The sequence below is a fragment of the Ipomoea triloba genome, chromosome 6 (assembly GCF_003576645.1).
Source record: "Ipomoea triloba cultivar NCNSP0323 chromosome 6, ASM357664v1".
In the NCBI taxonomy this organism is placed as follows: Eukaryota; Viridiplantae; Streptophyta; class Magnoliopsida; order Solanales; family Convolvulaceae; genus Ipomoea; species Ipomoea triloba.
Window position 1 is genome coordinate 26212218 of NC_044921.1, and position 19126 is coordinate 26231343.

General features: G+C 36.3%; 2 protein-coding genes across 3 annotated transcripts; both read right to left on the minus strand.

Annotated features, from left to right (window-relative positions):
* Positions 1 to 1312: 1312 nt before the first annotated feature.
* On the minus strand, positions 1313 to 2031 carry LOC116023131 (dCTP pyrophosphatase 1-like). Its single transcript, XM_031264106.1, has 2 exons — positions 1878 to 2031; positions 1313 to 1703 (listed from the first exon to the last, which is right to left on the minus strand). Exons 1-2 carry the CDS (start codon positions 2010 to 2012, stop codon positions 1482 to 1484), a joined length of 357 nt encoding a protein of 118 aa, XP_031119966.1. The 5' UTR covers positions 2013 to 2031; the 3' UTR covers positions 1313 to 1481.
* A 4987-nt stretch (positions 2032 to 7018) lies between these two features.
* On the minus strand, positions 7019 to 11097 carry LOC116023017 (probable LRR receptor-like serine/threonine-protein kinase At1g74360). 2 transcript variants are annotated; one of them, XM_031263956.1, is made up of 3 exons: positions 10987 to 11097; positions 8080 to 10840; positions 7019 to 7581 (listed from the first exon to the last, which is right to left on the minus strand). In XM_031263956.1, exons 1-3 carry the CDS (start codon positions 11084 to 11086, stop codon positions 7128 to 7130), a joined length of 3315 nt encoding a protein of 1104 aa, XP_031119816.1. In that variant the 5' UTR covers positions 11087 to 11097; the 3' UTR covers positions 7019 to 7127. The 2 variants fall into 2 exon arrangements, with proteins under 2 accessions (XP_031119816.1, XP_031119817.1); XM_031263957.1 differs by having other exon boundaries at positions 7550 to 7700.
* Between the last annotated feature and the right edge of the window lie 8029 nt (positions 11098 to 19126).

Consider the following 19126-nt stretch of genomic DNA (forward strand, 5'->3'; position numbering starts at 1 on the left):
TATTTTATTTTATTTTTTATAATTTCACCAACTTAATACTTCTCTTTTTTTTCTTACCTCAATTGGCTATATGCTAATTAATGTCTACAAACTTTTTTAATCACATATTAATTCATAGAAAAGTCTAGGATATTGATCATTATAATTTATATATATTATTTTTTTGTTCTATTAAATACTATTAATTAGTACTCCATAAGTCCATAGTATTTAGTTCGTCAGCTGTTGTCTTGATAACCACAAAGTTTCAAGTTTCACTCTTAATAAGAGTCATTCCAACTATGAGAATAGTGATTTAGAGTTTTCCTCGTAATTAAAAAAAAATCAAAATTGAAGAACCTAATTATGATTTATCTTCTATCAAAATTCATCATTTTTAATAAAGTCATGCGTGCCTGAGCCCTTTTCCCCCTTTCCTCCGAAAGATAGTCTTTTCTCCCCTTCAATCGTGTTTCTCCCCTTTTTAAAGTTTAATCTCCACCATTAGAGATGCTTTAAAACAATATACAATAAAATCGTAAATTTAATTCTTGTTAATATTTTCGAGCCCGTACAAAACATGGATTATTTAAGGAGAATTGTGCCTGATATAGATTCACTGTGAATGATATAGTTTGCCACCAAATCCCATAACCTTATTTAATTGAGCCTGCCAAAGAAACTTTTAATGGGCTAAATGGTCATGGATTAGCCCAATATGAGATGGATATTTCACATTTAAAGTCAATAGTACTACGTAGTATAGTGGATAGTAGTACTGTCCGTACTATAGTTCAATATGGAGTAATTTCTTTTTTATCCTATGATTATTAGGTCACTTTTACATTTAATTTTTGGTGTATATTTTTTTTTAATTTTTTTTTTTGAAAACAAAAACTTCATGCATTAAATAAAAACAAGGCACCAAAGACTTTGTGATCGAGCTACATAATTGTAGCTTCTCAAATGAGAGTTATCAGTTCAAATCCCAGTGTGTGGGCAAAAAAATTCAACATATATTGCCTCTAGAACATAACTTAACTGGTCAACAAACATAAATTTATATAAATTTTTCATTGTTAGTAACCATAACATTCTAAGTTTAAATTCTTATATATATATTTTTAATGATGATAAAAACTTGCAATTATTACTTAAAGATGTGCATGGGTAAATCCATATTATATGGATGAAAGTATGAATGCTACCACCTCACAATGTCTCTATCATTCTATAATCCCACAGACCATCCTGTCAAAACATATATGATTTGTGATCTTGTAGGAGAAAAGGGGATAAAATAGATACAAAACTGAAAAAAGATAAGGCAGTAGAAAACACAGAAACACAGACAACATCATCACCATTAAAGCTCTGAACTCTCCATGAACATGATCCATGCTAAGAAAAAAGGTGGGAAAAGATTAATTAGACCCACCTTGGAAACATAGATAATGAACAAAACTTTTTTTTATTTTATTTCTAGAAGAGATGAGAACTACTTAATTAAGAACAGGGTATTTCTTAGCATTCTTGACTATCTTAGTGAGGGCTGCTTTGCCTAGATCAAGCTCACAAACATCTGCTAGCTGTACTAGGTATAGCAGAACATCAGACAGTTCTTCCTCAAGATGTTCCTTGTCATCTGGGCTCCAGTTTGGTAGTCCCCTTGCCACCTCTCCTTTCCACTGGAATATCTCAGACAGTTCTCCCACTTCTCCAACCTGTGCAAATTTGGATTCAAAAAGAAACAAGAAGAAAAAAATGGTTAAAAACAGCCAAAAGAAACTGTGTGTATATCTTTGCTGAAATCTAGTTTGTGTTCTTGGATATAATTAATGGGATGTTTTGAACTTGGGGACTTTTGGGTGTGTGTTTAGAGATGAAGGCATATATACCAAAGCTAGAAGAAGATTTCTTGGGCTGTGATACTGCTCCCACCCTCTAACCTTTGCAAACTCTGCAAGCCTGTCTCTAAGGTCCTTGAGTGAGACATCCTTAACATGCCTGCAACACTCATGGGAATTGTCCATAGTTTTAAGTATATATTCTCAAAACTTTTATGTTTCATGGTTTCTCCAGGTACCTGGTATTTATAGACAACCTTTGGGTGCAAGTGGATGGGAAGGGAGGTGGTTGGGTGAGGGGTGAGGAGGGTGGGGATCTAGTAGTGTGCGTATTTACTGACCAGAGAAAATTTAATTTTTATTTTTTCTAGAGAAATGAGAAACTGAAGAAACGAAAAAAAGAAACTATATTGTACGTCTTTACTTGTACAGTTCGCCAATTTAAAAATCAAGAGTGAAGAATAAAAACCTGAAGGAATGAAAACAGAAAAAATGGAAAATTGGAAAAACGAAAACCCTCCAGAATTGAATAATGTTAGTGGAGGGAGGGGCGGCCAAAGTGGGTTACTTTCAAAATAGTAATCACATGAAGAATGGCAAAGATGTTTGTGTGTTTCCATCCATCCATGACTTGATATCACTGACTAGTCACTCCCACCTCTTGCTAGGAATATAGCTTTCCAATTGGCCTACTACCTCACCACATTATTTGGCATAATTCATCTTTATCATCTACATATCACCTGCAGTCTCTGTATGTAGAGTCATAGCTTTCCCTAGAGCTTTGTTCTCTTAACCATAAACTATCAAAGACACAACTTTATTTCTTCACCGCAGAGACCTGGCCCTTCAAACACCCGCCTAACAACAGTAGTGTCTTGGAGTGTGTTTGGTTCGCACATGAGAATCGGAATCAGAGTAGGTATCAAATACTTGGTAATGGTAAGGTTGAGGAGGAAGGGGATTAAACCCTTATTTTATTAGGGAATGAGTTTTGCGGGGTAATCAAAACCCATAACAGTGTTCTAAAAACCTGTCAACTAAACAATAACAATGACTTTTATATCTATTCCTGATCGCTAAACCTGTAAACCAAACACACTCTTAGTTTCGTTGCGTGTTTTATGTGGACAAATGAATTTCAATTCATTTTGCATTAAGGGCATGGGAGATTATGCGGCTCTGACCTGGACAACAAAACCAGCACAATCTAAAAAGCTTAACCCCTGTACAGGCACTAGTGTCCTAATCTTGAAAGTAATTATGAGGAAAGTGAAAACTGGATGATGTTCAGGCAGCACGTTTGTCTTTGTTCCACATCCTTCTGCCCTCTAGGTATAGGGGCATGAAATCTTGTTTAGGATGGGGATAAGATCTAAAGCTTGATTTAAATGTCTAGACATCTTAATTAGATTATTGTTTTGTCAGGCAGTTCAGTTATAGATCAATTCATATCTATAATTCATAATTGTGATGCATATTATATGTGTCTGAAAGAGTGACTGAGTTCACAGATTGACAAGCATTATAGAGCAAACCAAACAATAATGCTATGATTGCCACAGGTTCATGAGAATGAGCATTAATCTACAAGTAAGTAGGCTGGGAGTAGAGTTGCTTAGCTCTTTAACATAATGCACCTCTATAAGAATCGATCTGGCCTCCACCACTATACAACTAATTCAGATGTAATCGAATTTTGTCAAGGTTGTGTGACTTGTACGTGTTTATAGGGTTTGACTTGGGGAACTTTTTAATTATATGGCACACCCCTACAAGAGTTGATGATCCTCCGCCACTATAAGGCTAGTCCATGTGAAATCGGGTTCTGTCAGGGATGTGTTCATAGAGTTTGACTCCGAAATGGCTAGTCATAATTTTTTAATATGGCAGACCCTTAAAAGAGTCGATCCTCCACCACTATAAGACTAGTCCAGGTATAATCGAATTGCATCAGGGCTGTGTCTATAGAGTTCGATTCTTGCTCAGGAATATCTAATCGAAACTTTTTAACATGACATACCCCTACAAGAGACATTCTTGCACTCTTACAATTGCACTCTTACAATTGTATTTGCAGTCCGCTTACTGATGGCATGGTTTAAAGTAGCTTTCCTTTAAGTATGAACATGGTTTCAGTCTTGGATCACACAGTTCAAAGTATTGTCTTCCACTACTTTCAGTATTTGCCTGAAGCTTTAATTTGTTCTCCTGATCTCTTCCACAGTAGCCACTTTGTTGGATTCTGAACTGTGGAAACTGTGTCATCAATCCTCTATGGTCTTCCAATCTTATCCATATTCTTCTGCAGATTCCATATTCCACACAAAACACATGCATATATGCATAAATCTCAATATACAAAGATTTCATCACGGGAAATCTTCTTCTTTCCAGCAGTGATTCTTGCAGCTGCCCATAGCTACTCCTATTAGCTTTTAGTGGGTTATTAGTTTGGGTATAATTTGAGAGGTTCCAAGGCCAGGGGCGCATACATTATTAACATGGAACCTTAAACAGCGAAGGAATTGACCCGTACGATGATAATGTTTTTTTAATCCTCTTCCCCACCCCACCCCCTGCACGCTTCCACCCTGCCTTGTCCTCCAAATCTTTTGTGACCCATCATGATCAGGATGTTGATCGTTAGGTACTTGGATGCACCTTCTTAAACAGTAGTATAATGACACCACATATTGTCATATAGTGATAAAATTAAACAACTTTTCAATTTTTAAGACGAAAAATATCTCTAAACTCATAATTCAGTTCCAATGTAAATATAAATATAAATAATGAAAAAAATAAATTATATGGATTGGTGTAATAGAGACCCTTATTTTTAGTTATTAGAGGCTATTAGAGCATTGATTCGAAAGATTGGGATGCTAGATTAAGCATATCTATAGAGAGACTAATATGTATACTGATTGGATGATGACATACATCTTTAAACTCGGGCCAGCTTAGCTTCCCCTTTCCGAGCCTATGAGACCCTCCAATATTGTGTGACCCGGCTCTCCTCCTTTTTGCCTATTGTTAGGCCCGACTCTCCTCCTTTTTGCATATTGTTAAGTGTTGCTCGATCTAAATTTTTATACTCCTTAGTTTGGTTTTCTTTCTTCCTTGTATGCCCCCAAAACAAGTTTCTTTTATTTCAAGCATCTTAACTCATTCCATTCAAAAAATTCCATTTAAGGACAACAAAGCAATTCCTCCCGAGTTTTGAGTTTTAAGATATCTATATTTTTAGAACTCAAATTTGAAATCTTTAATTTAAAGCCCAACGCCGCTACCCCAAAGGTGAGCTTGTGTAAGCCCTGTGACTAATTAACCAGCAAAGATGTCATGAGAAGGTAAACCGGCCTCCTTTGGTGAAGCCTACTTTGTGACTTTAGTTAACAAATAATCACGAAAAAATAAACCACTTTAGATTGTTAATAGACAACTCAAACTTGGAACATTGTGATTATCGAGTTAATTATCTAACCAACTTGTCGGGGTACTAATCTGAAATCTAGTTAAACTAAAAACATATACTCCCTCTGTCTCATTTTACCTGTCCTGTTTACTATTCATTGGTCAAACCAACTTTTTCTTCATTGCTTATTTTCTTTAGTAATTTTTAATTATTTTTAAATTTGATTTTTTGTGTTTAATAGTACTTCTAATGTAGTTTCCAAATATATAAATTTTATATACTAATACTAAATTTAATATTATGAAAAATTGAATTAAAAATAACTTCAGTCAAGCCTCGTTAACCGAATCAGACAAACAAAATGGGACGGAAGTAGTACTTTAAAATGATATCACACACACTATACGTTGTGTCACTAAATATAGACTTACTAATTCAAGAAATTTATGAATAAAAGCAGTCTAATTGATTGTGTTACCTAATTTCCTATTTAGGAAAGAGGGTGTGGCAAACAAGTATCGGAAAACATGGCAAGAAGTGAGGAAAGAGCCCAACATTATATTTCTGAAACTATGTGGTTGCATGCAACAGTGATCTTCATTAATACTGCAGCCATAATTTTCCAAAGAAATGCATTATATTGTGCTTTTGTGGTGGGTCCATCCCACCACCCTCCCTTTCTTTTCTTTGATTTTGATGAACTAAAGAGTTCACCATCATTAGAAGTGTGGTTGATTCAATCCCATTCAAAATCCAATCATCACAAGTATATATAATATTTAATAATAAAACCATAATGTACATATATTATCTGCCACTACTTATGTGGAGTAATTATGCAAGTGTTGAATGTCTGCAATTTCTGGAAATAATTTTCATGGTTCCTTCCTGTTGTATGTGAATGGAATTTTATTTGGCAATAATTGCAATCTGTGCTGTCAAGATCCCTGTTGCCCATGGAGGAGTTAGCAGATCAGATTTGAATTGAAGTATTGAAGAGATGTTTACTTTTGTTGAAATCATTGCAGACCAGCATGCCTGCTCTAATATAATTCAGCCAATCAGAGGGTAGGGGATAATTAAGGTGATAAACTTGTATTCAGTCATAAGATTCAAGAAAATGACAATTATTTATATTTGCACATTATTAGAGCTAACTAGCTAGCTTTGAAGCGGTAATTAAGGACTAGAGGGGTGTTGTTTGTAATATTATGGACCAGCCTAAGTGACTAATTATGGGTACTTTTCACTGTTGGATTTCGGTGGCTAATTATGGATTGTGTTAGAATTGGCCTATTTGTTATTTTCTTTGATCCCCTTTCAATTTTATTTTGTAGTTGTAACTTTTCATAACTAGGCCTTGATAGCTTTCATCAACCATCGGCTGGGTTCGGCCCTTTAGCCGACAAAGAGCCACATGAAGGTTGTTAGGATCAACCGCTTACAAATACACCAAAAGTTATATATAGTTAGAAATGAATGCGCAATTGTATTTCTTTATATGCTACACATTTTTGAAACTTTGGATGCTGAACTTGGCTTTTTAAGCCTTTTATTGGTCTCCACCCAACAATTTCTAAGTAATCAAATGTTAGACTTGGTATTTACTAGCCTCCGCTTAACAAAAGCCAGCCTTAGTCGCCCATGATTGATCTACTCAAATCAGAAAGGTTAATAGTCACTTTTACCAACCAACTTGACTAGGTTGACACAGGTCTTGTTTTTTTTTTATCCCCTTGTAGTGTTGTAGTTGCACTAGGGATTATGGACAAAATTTGAATTCACATTCTAAACAATTGAATGTTAATTTCAGCTAGGTGATTACATGATTGAATTGATGCAAATCAAATTTTCCTATAACTAATATAGAGGAGAAGAAGCTAAGATCCATGATGATGATCTGCAAATTTAATCCTGAGCAGCATATTAAGAACCTCCTTCATGTTAGGCCTTAAACACGGCGTCTCCGCCGTGCACCTTATCCCAATTCTCAGCAACTCACACATCTCCTCCGCCCCGTCCGCCAGTCCCGACACCAAAAGCGCCACCGGAATCACGCCCCTACTGCTAAACCCTTGCCGCCCGTCTCCCATCACGCGCCGCGCCCATTCTAGCAAACACTCTTCCCCTCCGTCCACCGCCCGCCTCCCCGTCGCTAGCTCCATCGCTAGCACCCCGTAGCTGTACACGTCTCCCCTTGTTGTCGCCTGCCACGTCTGCCCGTACTCCGGCGCCACGTACCCGACCGTCCCCGCCATCATCGTGCTGACGTGGGTTTTCGACGAATCCATGAATCTTGCCAGCCCGAAATCCGTCACGCGTGCCCCGCCGTCCCTGTTATTAAGGAATAATATTGATATAGTTTAGTCCGTTATATTTTCTTTCCTAGAATTAGTTCAGAACTGTTACACGTTAATCGGGCAGTAGATTAGGCTGTCTAGTCGCTTTGGGATCTATAAAACAAAAAAAAATAGTGTAAGTGTGTGGTTGTATGTCATATGTTATATTATTTATATTATATATCTCTCTCTTACTTCTCTTATTTATATAAATAAATAAATTTAAATATATATAAATATAATAAAAAAAATTAACAGGGCCAACGTGTCCGAGTTAACTTGGCTAATTCTGCCTAGTTAGGCAAGTTAACTAGGGCAAGTCGACCGCCAACTCTGCCTAGTCATCGGTCAAGTTAGGCGCTAAGCAACCGTTTAAGGAGCAATACGCCTTGGTCTAGAGGCGTCTAGCACCTAAACGGTAGCTAGGCGGTCTAGACAGTCAATTTTTGCAATAATGCTAGTATAATATATATTTTCTCTTCTTTACTCATACCTGTCTAGGAGAACATTGCTGGCCTTGACGTCGCGGTGGACGATGCAGGGGTGACACTCGTGGTGCAAAAAGACTAAAGCTTTTGCGACATCAATGGCGGCTTTGATTCGTTTCTTCCATGAAAACTTCACCCTGTCTGTGATCATATCCTCCAAGCTTCCACCTCCCATGAATTCATAGACCAGCAGCTTTTCGGAGCCGTCGAGGCACCATCCGTAGAGTGTTACGAGGTTTGGATGCGGCCACCCGAAACCGTTCCCACTTAAAACTTCCATTTCAGCCATGAACTCTCTTTCCCCTTCAATCCCTTCCCTCTGCAGCTTCTTCACCGCCACTTCTCTCCCGTCCGGCAACACCCCACGGTACACAGTCCCGAATCCTCCCCGCCCGACAATCCTGTCGGCCGAGAAATTCCCTGTCGCGTTCACGATGTCCGAATGCGTGAAAAATTTCTTGTCTAGACGGATAACCTTAACGGCGCTTGGGAACCACGGCGATGATGAACCGTCGGGGGAGCTCGAATCATGCCGAATCTTTGTATCTTCTAACAAATAGTCCGCCGGAGACTTCTCCGACGTCTCCTTCACAACCAAGCATACTACAAAGAAGATAACTCCACACACTATAAAAGCCAATACTAGAGCTGCAAAAACCAAGAATGTGCCTAAATTTGTTGTCTTTTTCGGGTTTTCGTGCTTATCGGGCTGATTTTCTGTGGAGTTATCAATGAAAGATGGAAGATTTAGCAATGGGTCTCCAAGAAAAGATGATTTTTCGAACGTGGCTAGTTGTCCGATTGGGGGTATGACGCCATAGATATAAGGGTTGTAAGAGATATTGAACTTGTTGAGATCAGTCAAGTTGTTGAGGCTGGTCGGAAATTGGCCGGAGAAATTGTTGTGGGATAAATCAAGATTCAGCAGGCACTTCATGTTCCCAATCTGCGGCGGAATTTGGCCGGAGAATTTGTTCTGTGTCACGTTGAGTACTACTAGAGGCATTTTGCCAATTTCGGAAGGGAATTTTCCATGGAAATTGTTATACCCTATATGCAGCATGCTAAAACTCTGCATTTTACCGATTTCTGGAGGGACCAAACCGGATAATTTGTTGTTACAAAGTTGTACATATCCTGAAATCTGGAAAGTCCGAACGTTAATCCCTGCCCCACAAAATTGAAACAGGCCATAGCCTTTTAGGAGTTTGTCCCAGAGGCTTCTGCATTTTTTCCCTGTCAGCAGAGGATATACAAAGCTGAATGGGGGATAATCAGCTGGAATCCATCTTTTCATGATTTGACACTCTCCAGATGAACTGGGGATGATCTTATCTTCGTCCCGGTTAAGCAAGAACGTTGGCATTGGATTCGAGCCAATGTTTGCTAACTCGGCTGGAATGGAACCAGAAAGGCGATTGTTTTCGAGATTTAGCCATAGCAGGCTGCTGCAATTCCCTAATTCCCCTGGGATTTCACCTGTCAGTGAATTGCTTGCTAGGGTTAACCACAAAAGTGAGGCTAATCTCCCCAGGCTTTGCGGGATAGACCCCGAAAGGCTGTTGAAGGACAGATCGAGGGCTTGGATTACAGGAAAACTCCCATATTCTGAAGGTATGGTTCCAGTGAAGTGGTTGAAGGCAAGAATTAAGAACTTCAAGTTAGTCATTTGAGAAATCTCGGCTGGCAATGGACCCGAGAAGCTGTTTTCGCTAAGATCCAACCGAGACAGGTTAGCCAGGTTGGGAATTCCTGAAGAGATGATCCCTCCAGTATAAGCATTCCCATTTAGGAGTAGGAATTTTACCTGTGTGAATCGCCCGAAAATTTCTTGAATTTCGCCTCCAAACCCGTTCTTGCTGAGGTCTAGATAGAGTAAGTTTTTCAGGCCGGACAGAGTATCTGGAATCGAACTTGAAAACTTGTTGTTTCCCAGGTACAATGTTTCCAGGCCCTGGATGAATCCAATTTCCTCAGGAATAAGCCCTGAGAAGCTGTTTCCCCACAAGTTCAGCATACTTAAATCCTTGCAATAAGAAATCTCCTTCGGCAACTCGCCTGAGAATTTGTTTTCCGACAAATCCAGGGCCTGCAAGCTGCAATTTTGCCTGAAAATCCAAGAAGGCAGCTCCCCGGAAATGTTGTTCTGCCCCACAGAAAACCCTCTCAGCTTATCAATCCCGAACGGCAATCCGCCGGAGAGATTGTTGGTGCTGAGATCAAGATACTCCAAATTGCTACACCTGGCAAAGGCGTTTCCAATCTCGCCGGAGAATCCATTGTTGGAAATGTTCATAACCACCAAATTGTTGCAAATTCCGGGGAAAACCGGCCAGATTTCACCTCCAAGTCTGTTCATCGACAAATCAAGAATCTCCAAGCTATACAGCCCTGTCAGATTGAGCTCTCCATCAATGATGTTGTGCGACAAGTTTAAGAATCTGAGGCTCCGACACGTGCCCAAATCCGCCGGAACGGCGTTTTCGAGTGTGTTCTTCGACAGGTCGAGGTATGTCAGGCCGGTTAACGCCGAGAAGTTGTCGAAAATTTTCCCGGCCAGGTTATCCCCGGAGAGATTAACGCCGGTGACTCGATTCCCCACGCCGTCACAGGAAATTCCCGGCCATTTACACGGCGATTCATCCGTGGAATTCCATAGCGTATACTTTGATCCTCTGTTTACACGATTCTGACCCTCAAGAAATGTCTTCAAGCTGAGCAGCACTTGCTTATCAGTCCCCAGTGAATCTCCGCCGACAAGACTCCCTATAATTCGGAGATATTAATGAAATAATGTTACAATCATTAACCCAAAAACATCATTAAACACAGATTCCTTGCCACGCAAAATCCCACAAAGTCAAACCTTTAGAATCTAATTGTCAGTACCTAAAAACAGAAAACTAAATTACCTGTAATTAACAGCAAGAAACTGATTAACCCGACACGAAAAAGATTACAACTTTCTTGATCTTCCGACATGATCTCGAACAGCCACTCTTTCTTCTTCATCCTCTGTACTTTCTCGTCTTCTTTAATTTCTTCCTTAAACCATGATTGAGGAACTAAGAAAGTACAATGGAAATGATTGGGGGTTGTTTGGGAACAATATCAGTCAGAGAAGAGAATAAATAATAAATTCAGAGGGCCTGCCACAAGACCAAACATAGAACAAATTAATGCACGTACGCTAATAATATTATATGACTTGTAGTTTAGCGTCAGTGCTAATTCTTTAATATATGCACTCAATATATGTCATAAAAATTGATTGGCCGAATCTTCAAAAAAAAAATTTGATTGGCCGACCAAAAGCCCAGAGTTGACCAAAATATAAACCGGCCAGGAGTTGAATTGTACGTATGTGGATCGAAGTTTGCTCTTGTAGTTGCTTGTTTTCATGTCTTTTATGTTGTTAGTGTTTATGAATTATGTTTTATAATAATGTATTGAGTCATTTCCATTTTTGGTCCTACTGTTATTGGGGCATTGTCAATTTTAGTCCACTTCATTAATTTTTGCCACAATGCGGCCAGTCTTATTTAGTCCTTGCCACTTTTAGTTCACCGTTAAAATTTTCGTCAAATAGTCATCCAGAATAGGGGTATTTTTTATCTTTTCATGCTTTGGTCATCTCCTTCACCCTTTGTAGTGGTTTTCCTTACACATTTTCATCCAATGAAGATGTCTGGCGAAAGCCGTGTGAGCCACATTACAAACTCATGGCTTTCGCCGGACCTCTTCATTGGATGAAAATGTGCAAGGAAAACCACTGCAATGGATAAAAGAGATTATCAAAGCATGAAAAGACTAAAATACCCCTATTTTGGACGGTTATTTGACAAAAATTTTAACGGTGGACTAAAAGTGGCAACGACTAAATAAGACTGGTCGCAATGTGGCAAAAATTAATGAAGTGGACTAAAATTAGCAATGCCCCAATAACAGTAGGACCAAAAATGAAAATGACTCTAATGTATTTTCGATGGGATTATACGACAAGTCTATTAGTGATGTCTTACAAGCTAAGATCAAAGTGAAACATCAGCCGTGCACGGTGTACAAGTCATTTCTGTCATCACGGCTCCGAACATCACATTAAATGGAGCATGATTTTAGTATCAGAAGTTCACGAGTTCGAATCTTGTCAATACTCTCTCGATTGAGCCTGTCACACAAACTCTGTGATTTATTGACCATTACACAAGAGCATGATTTACTTAATGCATATCATTGAGTAAGTGCATAAGGGTTTCTCTTGTAATCCAAATAAATAACTTTTTTTTTCCGGCAAAAACTTGTGTGAGACCGTCTCACCATGAGACAGGTCGGGTTGGGTCGGGTCAAGATGCAAATGTAACATTTATATGCACAAATGTCATACTTATATGCTCAAATGTAATACTAATCAGAAAATAAAATTTTTGTTACTTATTAGGGCAAATGTAATACTTTTAAGGGAAAATACAATACTTTTACATTTCGATTTAAAAGTATTACATTTTTCTTCAAAAGTATTATATTTGCCCTTATAAGTGAGAGGTACTTGTCAACATTACTTATTATGAAAAATGTATTACTTTTTCTCTTATAAGTAACAAAAATTGTATTTTTGATTAGTGTTATATTTGAGCATATAAGTATGACATTTGCATGGTGTTTTGACCCGACCCGACCCGTCTCACGAATAAGGATCCGTGAGACGGTCTCACACAAGTGTGACCCTTTTTTTCCTAGCTAGTTGAATTTTATAATCTCATTCAAAGTAAATGATGGTCAATATGGCATGCCAGGGAAAAAAAATATTGGGTGACCAATATTATTATACATGTAAAGGAATTATTTTAGAGTTTTCATTTTGTATGCATAAGCATAGACTGGTCTAATGAAAGTGACATTCTTCCAACTTAAGAGTTGTTGAACGGGCTGCTAGCTTCTTTTTTCAAATGTTTTGGTCAATCTTTGGATAAGACTATAGGAGGTGAGGTCGATCTTTAGGCTTTAAGGATGAAAATTCTATTTGTACTTGATGGAAACAAAATTCCTTTTATTGATGAGGATGGAATTTGGAGAATTGAAAATTTTATTGTATCAGTTTTTTTATTTTTTATTTTTTAAGTTAGCCTTAGTATAACTTATGATAATTAGAAAACATATATTTATAATTGACCATGTCAAAAGTTATAGGTAATAGCGAATACATCATTTTATTTCTTTATAATGTATCAGTCAACCACTCCATGTTTAGATGGGACTTGGGAGGATATTGGGTTCTGGCTTCCTCCAAATTTTGGTGTTTGGCCCAAACAAATACTGCAATATAAACTTTGTATAGTAGTGGCTTCTTGGCAAATTATTGCATGGACCATGGTCCACACAGCTGTGTGGACCAAAAATAAAAAGTACATTATTTTTGTATTGAAGGTACATTATTTTTGTAATGTACTATCAAATAATGTACCTACAGTACAAAAATAATGTACCTTCAATACAAAAATAATGTACTTTTTATTTTTGGTCCACACAGCTGTGTGGACCATGGTCCATGCAATAATGATTGTGGCTTCTTGCTACCAAACAATATGGATTGTTATGCCGTGGACCCAGGTTCACCTTGCAAAGTGGACCTGAGTCTACATTCACATACACTATACTATATATTCACACTTTGTAAACTCTACATTCACATATTACAGGATTATATGATACTTTACATTCACACTTTGTAAACTCCACATTCACACATTATAGGATTATATGTTTAGTAACTATATTATCATTGTTATGCATTCACACATTCAAAACTCTATATTCACAGGTCATGTACTCTATATTCACAGGTCTTGTACTCTATATTCACAACTTAAGAACTCCACATTCACACATTACAGGGCTACAAGTTACTAGAACTTTAAACTCTATTACAGATTCACACATGCATAACTCTACATTCACGATTTCTATACTCTACATTCACACTTTGAAACCTCTATATTCACACATTTCTAGGCAACTCTACATTCACACAATCATAAGTCTACATTCACGATTTCTATACTCTACATTCACACTTTGAAACCTCTAAATTCACACATTTTTGGGCAACTCTAATTCATGTGTTTACTAAAAAAAATAAAAAAAAAAACGACGTAGTTTTGGACCCAGATCCACCTTGCAAGGTGGACCTGGGTCCACGGCATAATTTGCCAAACAATATTCTTTGGGCTTGAATTTGAATGGTGAGAAAAATGAGAAGCGCAAGCCCAATGGCTAATCCAACAATAGTTATACCATATGAACCAAGTCCATCTTACAAGGTGTACCCGTGTTTATTTACATTGTGAACATTCAGTATATAAATTGTGAACATTTAGTATGTAAATTGTGTATTTTGAATCCCGGTCTACAGAATAATTTGTCCTAATCCAAGCATTGTAAAGTAGTTTAGTCTGTGTAAACCTCAAATAGCAGTGACAAGTTTTTTTCGTAACCAAAAAAACATATTTAGAAGTTTATGAATTAAAAGCATATATATGTATGTGATGGAATAATATGTCTTACCATTATTATTATTAATATTATTATTTTTAATAGTAATGGTATTAGACAAAGCAAGAAGAAGTCCAGCAAGAAAGTAGGAAATGCTACGGGAAGTTACAACTGCAAAGGAAAGACATTATTTAAAGGCTCAGGAAGAACAAGCAAAGGGCTCAGACTCATTCTCTCTTCTAAATAATCATTCCCTTCCCTACCTTTTCATTCTTCTATTCCATGGCCATGGCTGCCCTTGTACATGTACTCCACCCAAACATAGTGAATTTCGGCTTGGCTTAGCCCAAAAAGGCTCGTGGTTTTCACCGTTTTGGTTTCCACGTTAAATATCTTTGTGTTAATGTTATTGATTCTCTGCAATCACCTCATTATCATTTTCCCTTTATTAACTGTCTTTTTATTGGGTTTAATGATTCGGGATACCCGGGTAATTAAATCCATCAGTATGTAATAATTAATATAGTTGTAATTATTGCAAGGTTTTCGCAACACTAATTAACAAGAGTTAGAGTCAAAGGTTGTATAGTGGATTCTGTTGGATGAGAAATTAAAGATCCTTTATGCATGTTAAGGAAAATGGGAGGCAGTAATAATGTTGATCTTGCATGCATGGTAGCAATGATATGACAACATCACATGCAATTCTTAGAAAATTATTTTAATGACCTTAATCATACCTACTTCATAATTCCTTGCTTTGGTAAAGTTTTGCCATCCACTCTTTAAAGATGGAATCCCAATGCAATACAATATGGTTATCATATCAATTCTTACCATATATAAAAAATTTATACAATGACAATACTCACACGTATGGGATAATAATTAGTATTAACTCAACCACATACGTATCAACAATATTTATGGGTGACGAGAGAAACACGCAATCACTACTTAAGAATGCGTATAGTACTGTGTAAACTTTACTCATGTGTAATAGTTCATAAACTCACACATGAGAGGTAAACGTATTAACAATTTTGATCTCTAGAGTAAAATGAAAATGATTTTTTGTATGTGCATCAACTCAAAAATTGCATACAATGTTAAAGCAATCAAACTAATAGAACGGAAAGCAAAGTCTACTTTTAAAAGTATATGTCAGGATCAAATGTTTATTACTGCAAAAAGTGTAGTTAGTACTAGCTAAATGCTTATTAACTTTATTTCTTTATGTACTTAAATATTAATTAACTTCACAATTCAATGACATAATATTTATTAACTTGACCCTCTAAACTTTCAAGCATACAACATATATGCCCCTTATCTTAAAAAAAAAAAAAAAAAAAACATATATGCCCATGCCATAATTAAAAACTTAGTTGAAGGCATTAATGGCATAGACATAACTTATTATGGGCTTTAGACAATAGTAGGTTGCCTTGTTTTTTGATGGTTCTTTTTACCTGATGAGAGAAGATATACATACATCACATACACATGCATATATATGGGCATAGATGTGAGAGTTAAACATTATTGCCAATTATTACAATGCTTGTTCTTAGTCCCATCAACATGATTGTTTTTTTTTTTAATACTACTGACTCTATTATAATGCAGTATCTGTTCATAACTATTTTCTCAACCTATTGATTAACATGATTGTTGATCACTAGCCATGATTGCATTTTAACCACACACAAACAAAAAATCATTAATTAAATAAAAAATTATACAATGTTTGACAATGGGAATCATGTTAGGTAGTTAATTATATTTTGTTAATGGTGTAATTACCTACAACCTCAAACATTAAAGTAAGTAATTAATGATTTTGATGAAAATTCTTGTACATATGGTTATAGTATCTACTTTAGACAGGTAGAGTTCGCTAGCAATACATGTGGACATCATTTTACAATGAAATAAAGATTTTCAGATCACAAATTATGGCTTGAAATTGGGGATGTCTAAATACGTACACACAACATATATTTGTCTTTACAATTAACAATAATTACATGGTATAGCAATTATTATTAATTAATTTTGTGGGTGACTATTAAGTACAAAGAATTAGGGTTAAATTAATAAAATATTTATGTGGTGCTCAAGAAATACAATTATTAACTTTATATCTTTAGTATGTATGTTATGTGTGTGTGTATATATAAACAATAGATCCAATACTATAGTGATCTTTTATCATATCAAAATGTCATGAGTGGAGATTGTGGTTACGTTCTTAGACTACACCATCAGGTCGGTCCTTAAGAAGATTTTGTATAAGAATTGTTTTGGTCTTGACCATATCCAGAGGATCGTGTGTAGTCATTGAGTGGCTCTTTCTTTTTCAAAATTTTCATGTCCAATTGAATCCAAACAAAAAAAAAATTAAAACATATACTATTGGAAAGACAAACACAACATAAAACAATTATTGGTCATTGCATACATATATATCTTTTGTCCTGGGATTCTAGCTACCATAGATGTATGTATAGTCAAGATTAGCTTAAGGGGAGCAATCTCAATCGAGTTGGTTAGATAAATGACTTGATAAGCTCAAGATTTTATTTGAGTTGTGCTGAACAATTATAGACAATTTATCATTTGTTTACTAGGGTCACAAGGCATACTTCAGCTTAAATAATAGTTGTGAGTTCCCGTAAATCAATTAAAAAGCAACTCCTTGGATTCGTTAATGATTCAATCCCCAACACACATTAGGCATCTGCAAATTGAATTTATGGGGCAAAATATTAAATAGCAATGGGACCATACCTAATTCTGAAACTATATATATTGATGAACGAACCAATTTCCTGTGCAAATTAAGTCCAAAACCTAACCCCAAGCAACCATTCAATATAATTCATAAATTATTATTATTATCTGATCTACTGCATGTCGTACGAGGCTATGATATGATACATCCTGCATTTCCTCAGATCATTATGCATGTCTGATCTGAAAAACAATATAATGCGTTGTACGTAAAGGGACAAACTACTCCTTCACACCCAAATTATTTGTTAGGAACTTCAACTGTACGCAACTATGTTATACCAAACTCACCTCCGTATTAATGGTGTGTATCATTTATATTTCATTGACTCGATTTCTTCTCCCAACAGATTGAATCCCTAACTCCAAGGGCCCCACAGACCTGACAGAACATTTGAAATGATGTAAATTACGATGACTCAATGACTCAGGGCAGGTGTCTATTTTGACCATAATTTTCACATTATAGATCAGCTCAAACCAAAACGTTAATAGCCACTAAAAGAGTTAAACATTAAACTTTTTAGTTATCGAGCTAATTACCCGATGAATTCAGCTAGTATAGATTGACACATATTTGAAACTAAACTTATTAGTCATGGTCCAGCAATGACATTTCATTTTCATATTAATGAGATGGCAATTAATTAAGGACGAGGAAGAGACTTGGTCAAATGTTTGCCTTCCATTATTTCATGTGATCAACATTCAACAAGGATGCGCAGCTATTTCAAAGTTGTACACCTACATTATATTAATTAGCTTATGATATATATATTTCCAAAGTCCACTTGAAATTTGTTTACACACAAGCTGGTGTGTAGCGTATTATTTATTAGGCATTGTTTTCATCTTTGCTAATCTGTTATATTGCCTTAGTTTATTTTTATTGTTTGTTTTGTCAGCGAACCTGGTAACTATGTTGTATCATATGTTACGGGCTCTCAGTCTGGCTTTGGGTGGTAGCGTTCTTGCTATTCCCCTCTTCTCTGTCTTGTGAGTTTATCTCTTTGATTAATACTATTCCATTCTTTTTCAAAAAAAAAAAGTCCACTTGAAATTTGTTTACACACATATATATGGTATGAACCCATTTTTCCACATCGTTATTGACCCGCGCGTCTAACTTTGAATTATTTCATGCGTTTACTATGTTCATTAATTAATTCATAAATAAATTTTATCTAAAGTATTTTCTAGAAACTAAATAGTTTGATATGATAGACCATAGACGTAGTTGTCCATTAAAGACAACTAATATGATACGATCACGACATGAATAGAATGAAATTACAGTATCTTGTACTCCGTAATACAATTTTTTTTAGTTTTAATTTTTTTAGGGAGCTCTTGTTCACTTGAAGAAGAATAGTATATATTATATATATATAAGTATATATATAGTATATATATATATATATAGTATATATATATATATGTATAATATATATATATGGGCGGTTCATATGCAACCGATTCTTCCCGTGTCGCCATGTGGCCTAATACGTTTACACATATGTTTAGTTGTGCATCCACTCCTAAGTCAACACAGGACACTCATAAGTGCACCACATAATCACATATCACTCATAAGTGCACCATAGACCACTCGCACCACATACACTCTTAACAGTCCTAAGTAGAACAGGGGCCTCAGATATTTCCTGTAATGGTTGATCCATTTAGCTATGTTTGATGTCACACTTAGATATATGCACCATAGACTCACACTTCCACATACTAGCACTTTGTGGTGCACCCACGATC

What these genes read in the sequence shown, in the direction of transcription:
- LOC116023017 (XM_031263956.1), bottom strand. Translation starts at nt 11,086, where the DNA reads ATGAAGAAGAAAGAGTGGCTGTTCGAGATCATGTCGGAAGATCAAGAA. An exon ending in TTTCTTGCTGTTAATTACAG is followed by an intron (nt 10,841 to 10,986) that starts GTAATTTAGTTT and finishes TCCGAATTATAG; the next exon opens with GGAGTCTTGTCGGCGGAGAT. An exon ending in AGCAATGTTCTCCTAGACAG is followed by an intron (nt 7,582 to 8,079) that starts GTATGAGTAAAG and finishes CCTTAATAACAG; the next exon opens with GGACGGCGGGGCACGCGTGA.
- LOC116023131 (XM_031264106.1), bottom strand. Translation starts at nt 2,012, where the DNA reads ATGGACAATTCCCATGAGTGTTGCAGGCATGTTAAGGATGTCTCACTC. An exon ending in GAAATCTTCTTCTAGCTTTG is followed by an intron (nt 1,704 to 1,877) that starts GTATATATGCCT and finishes AAATTTGCACAG; the next exon opens with GTTGGAGAAGTGGGAGAACT.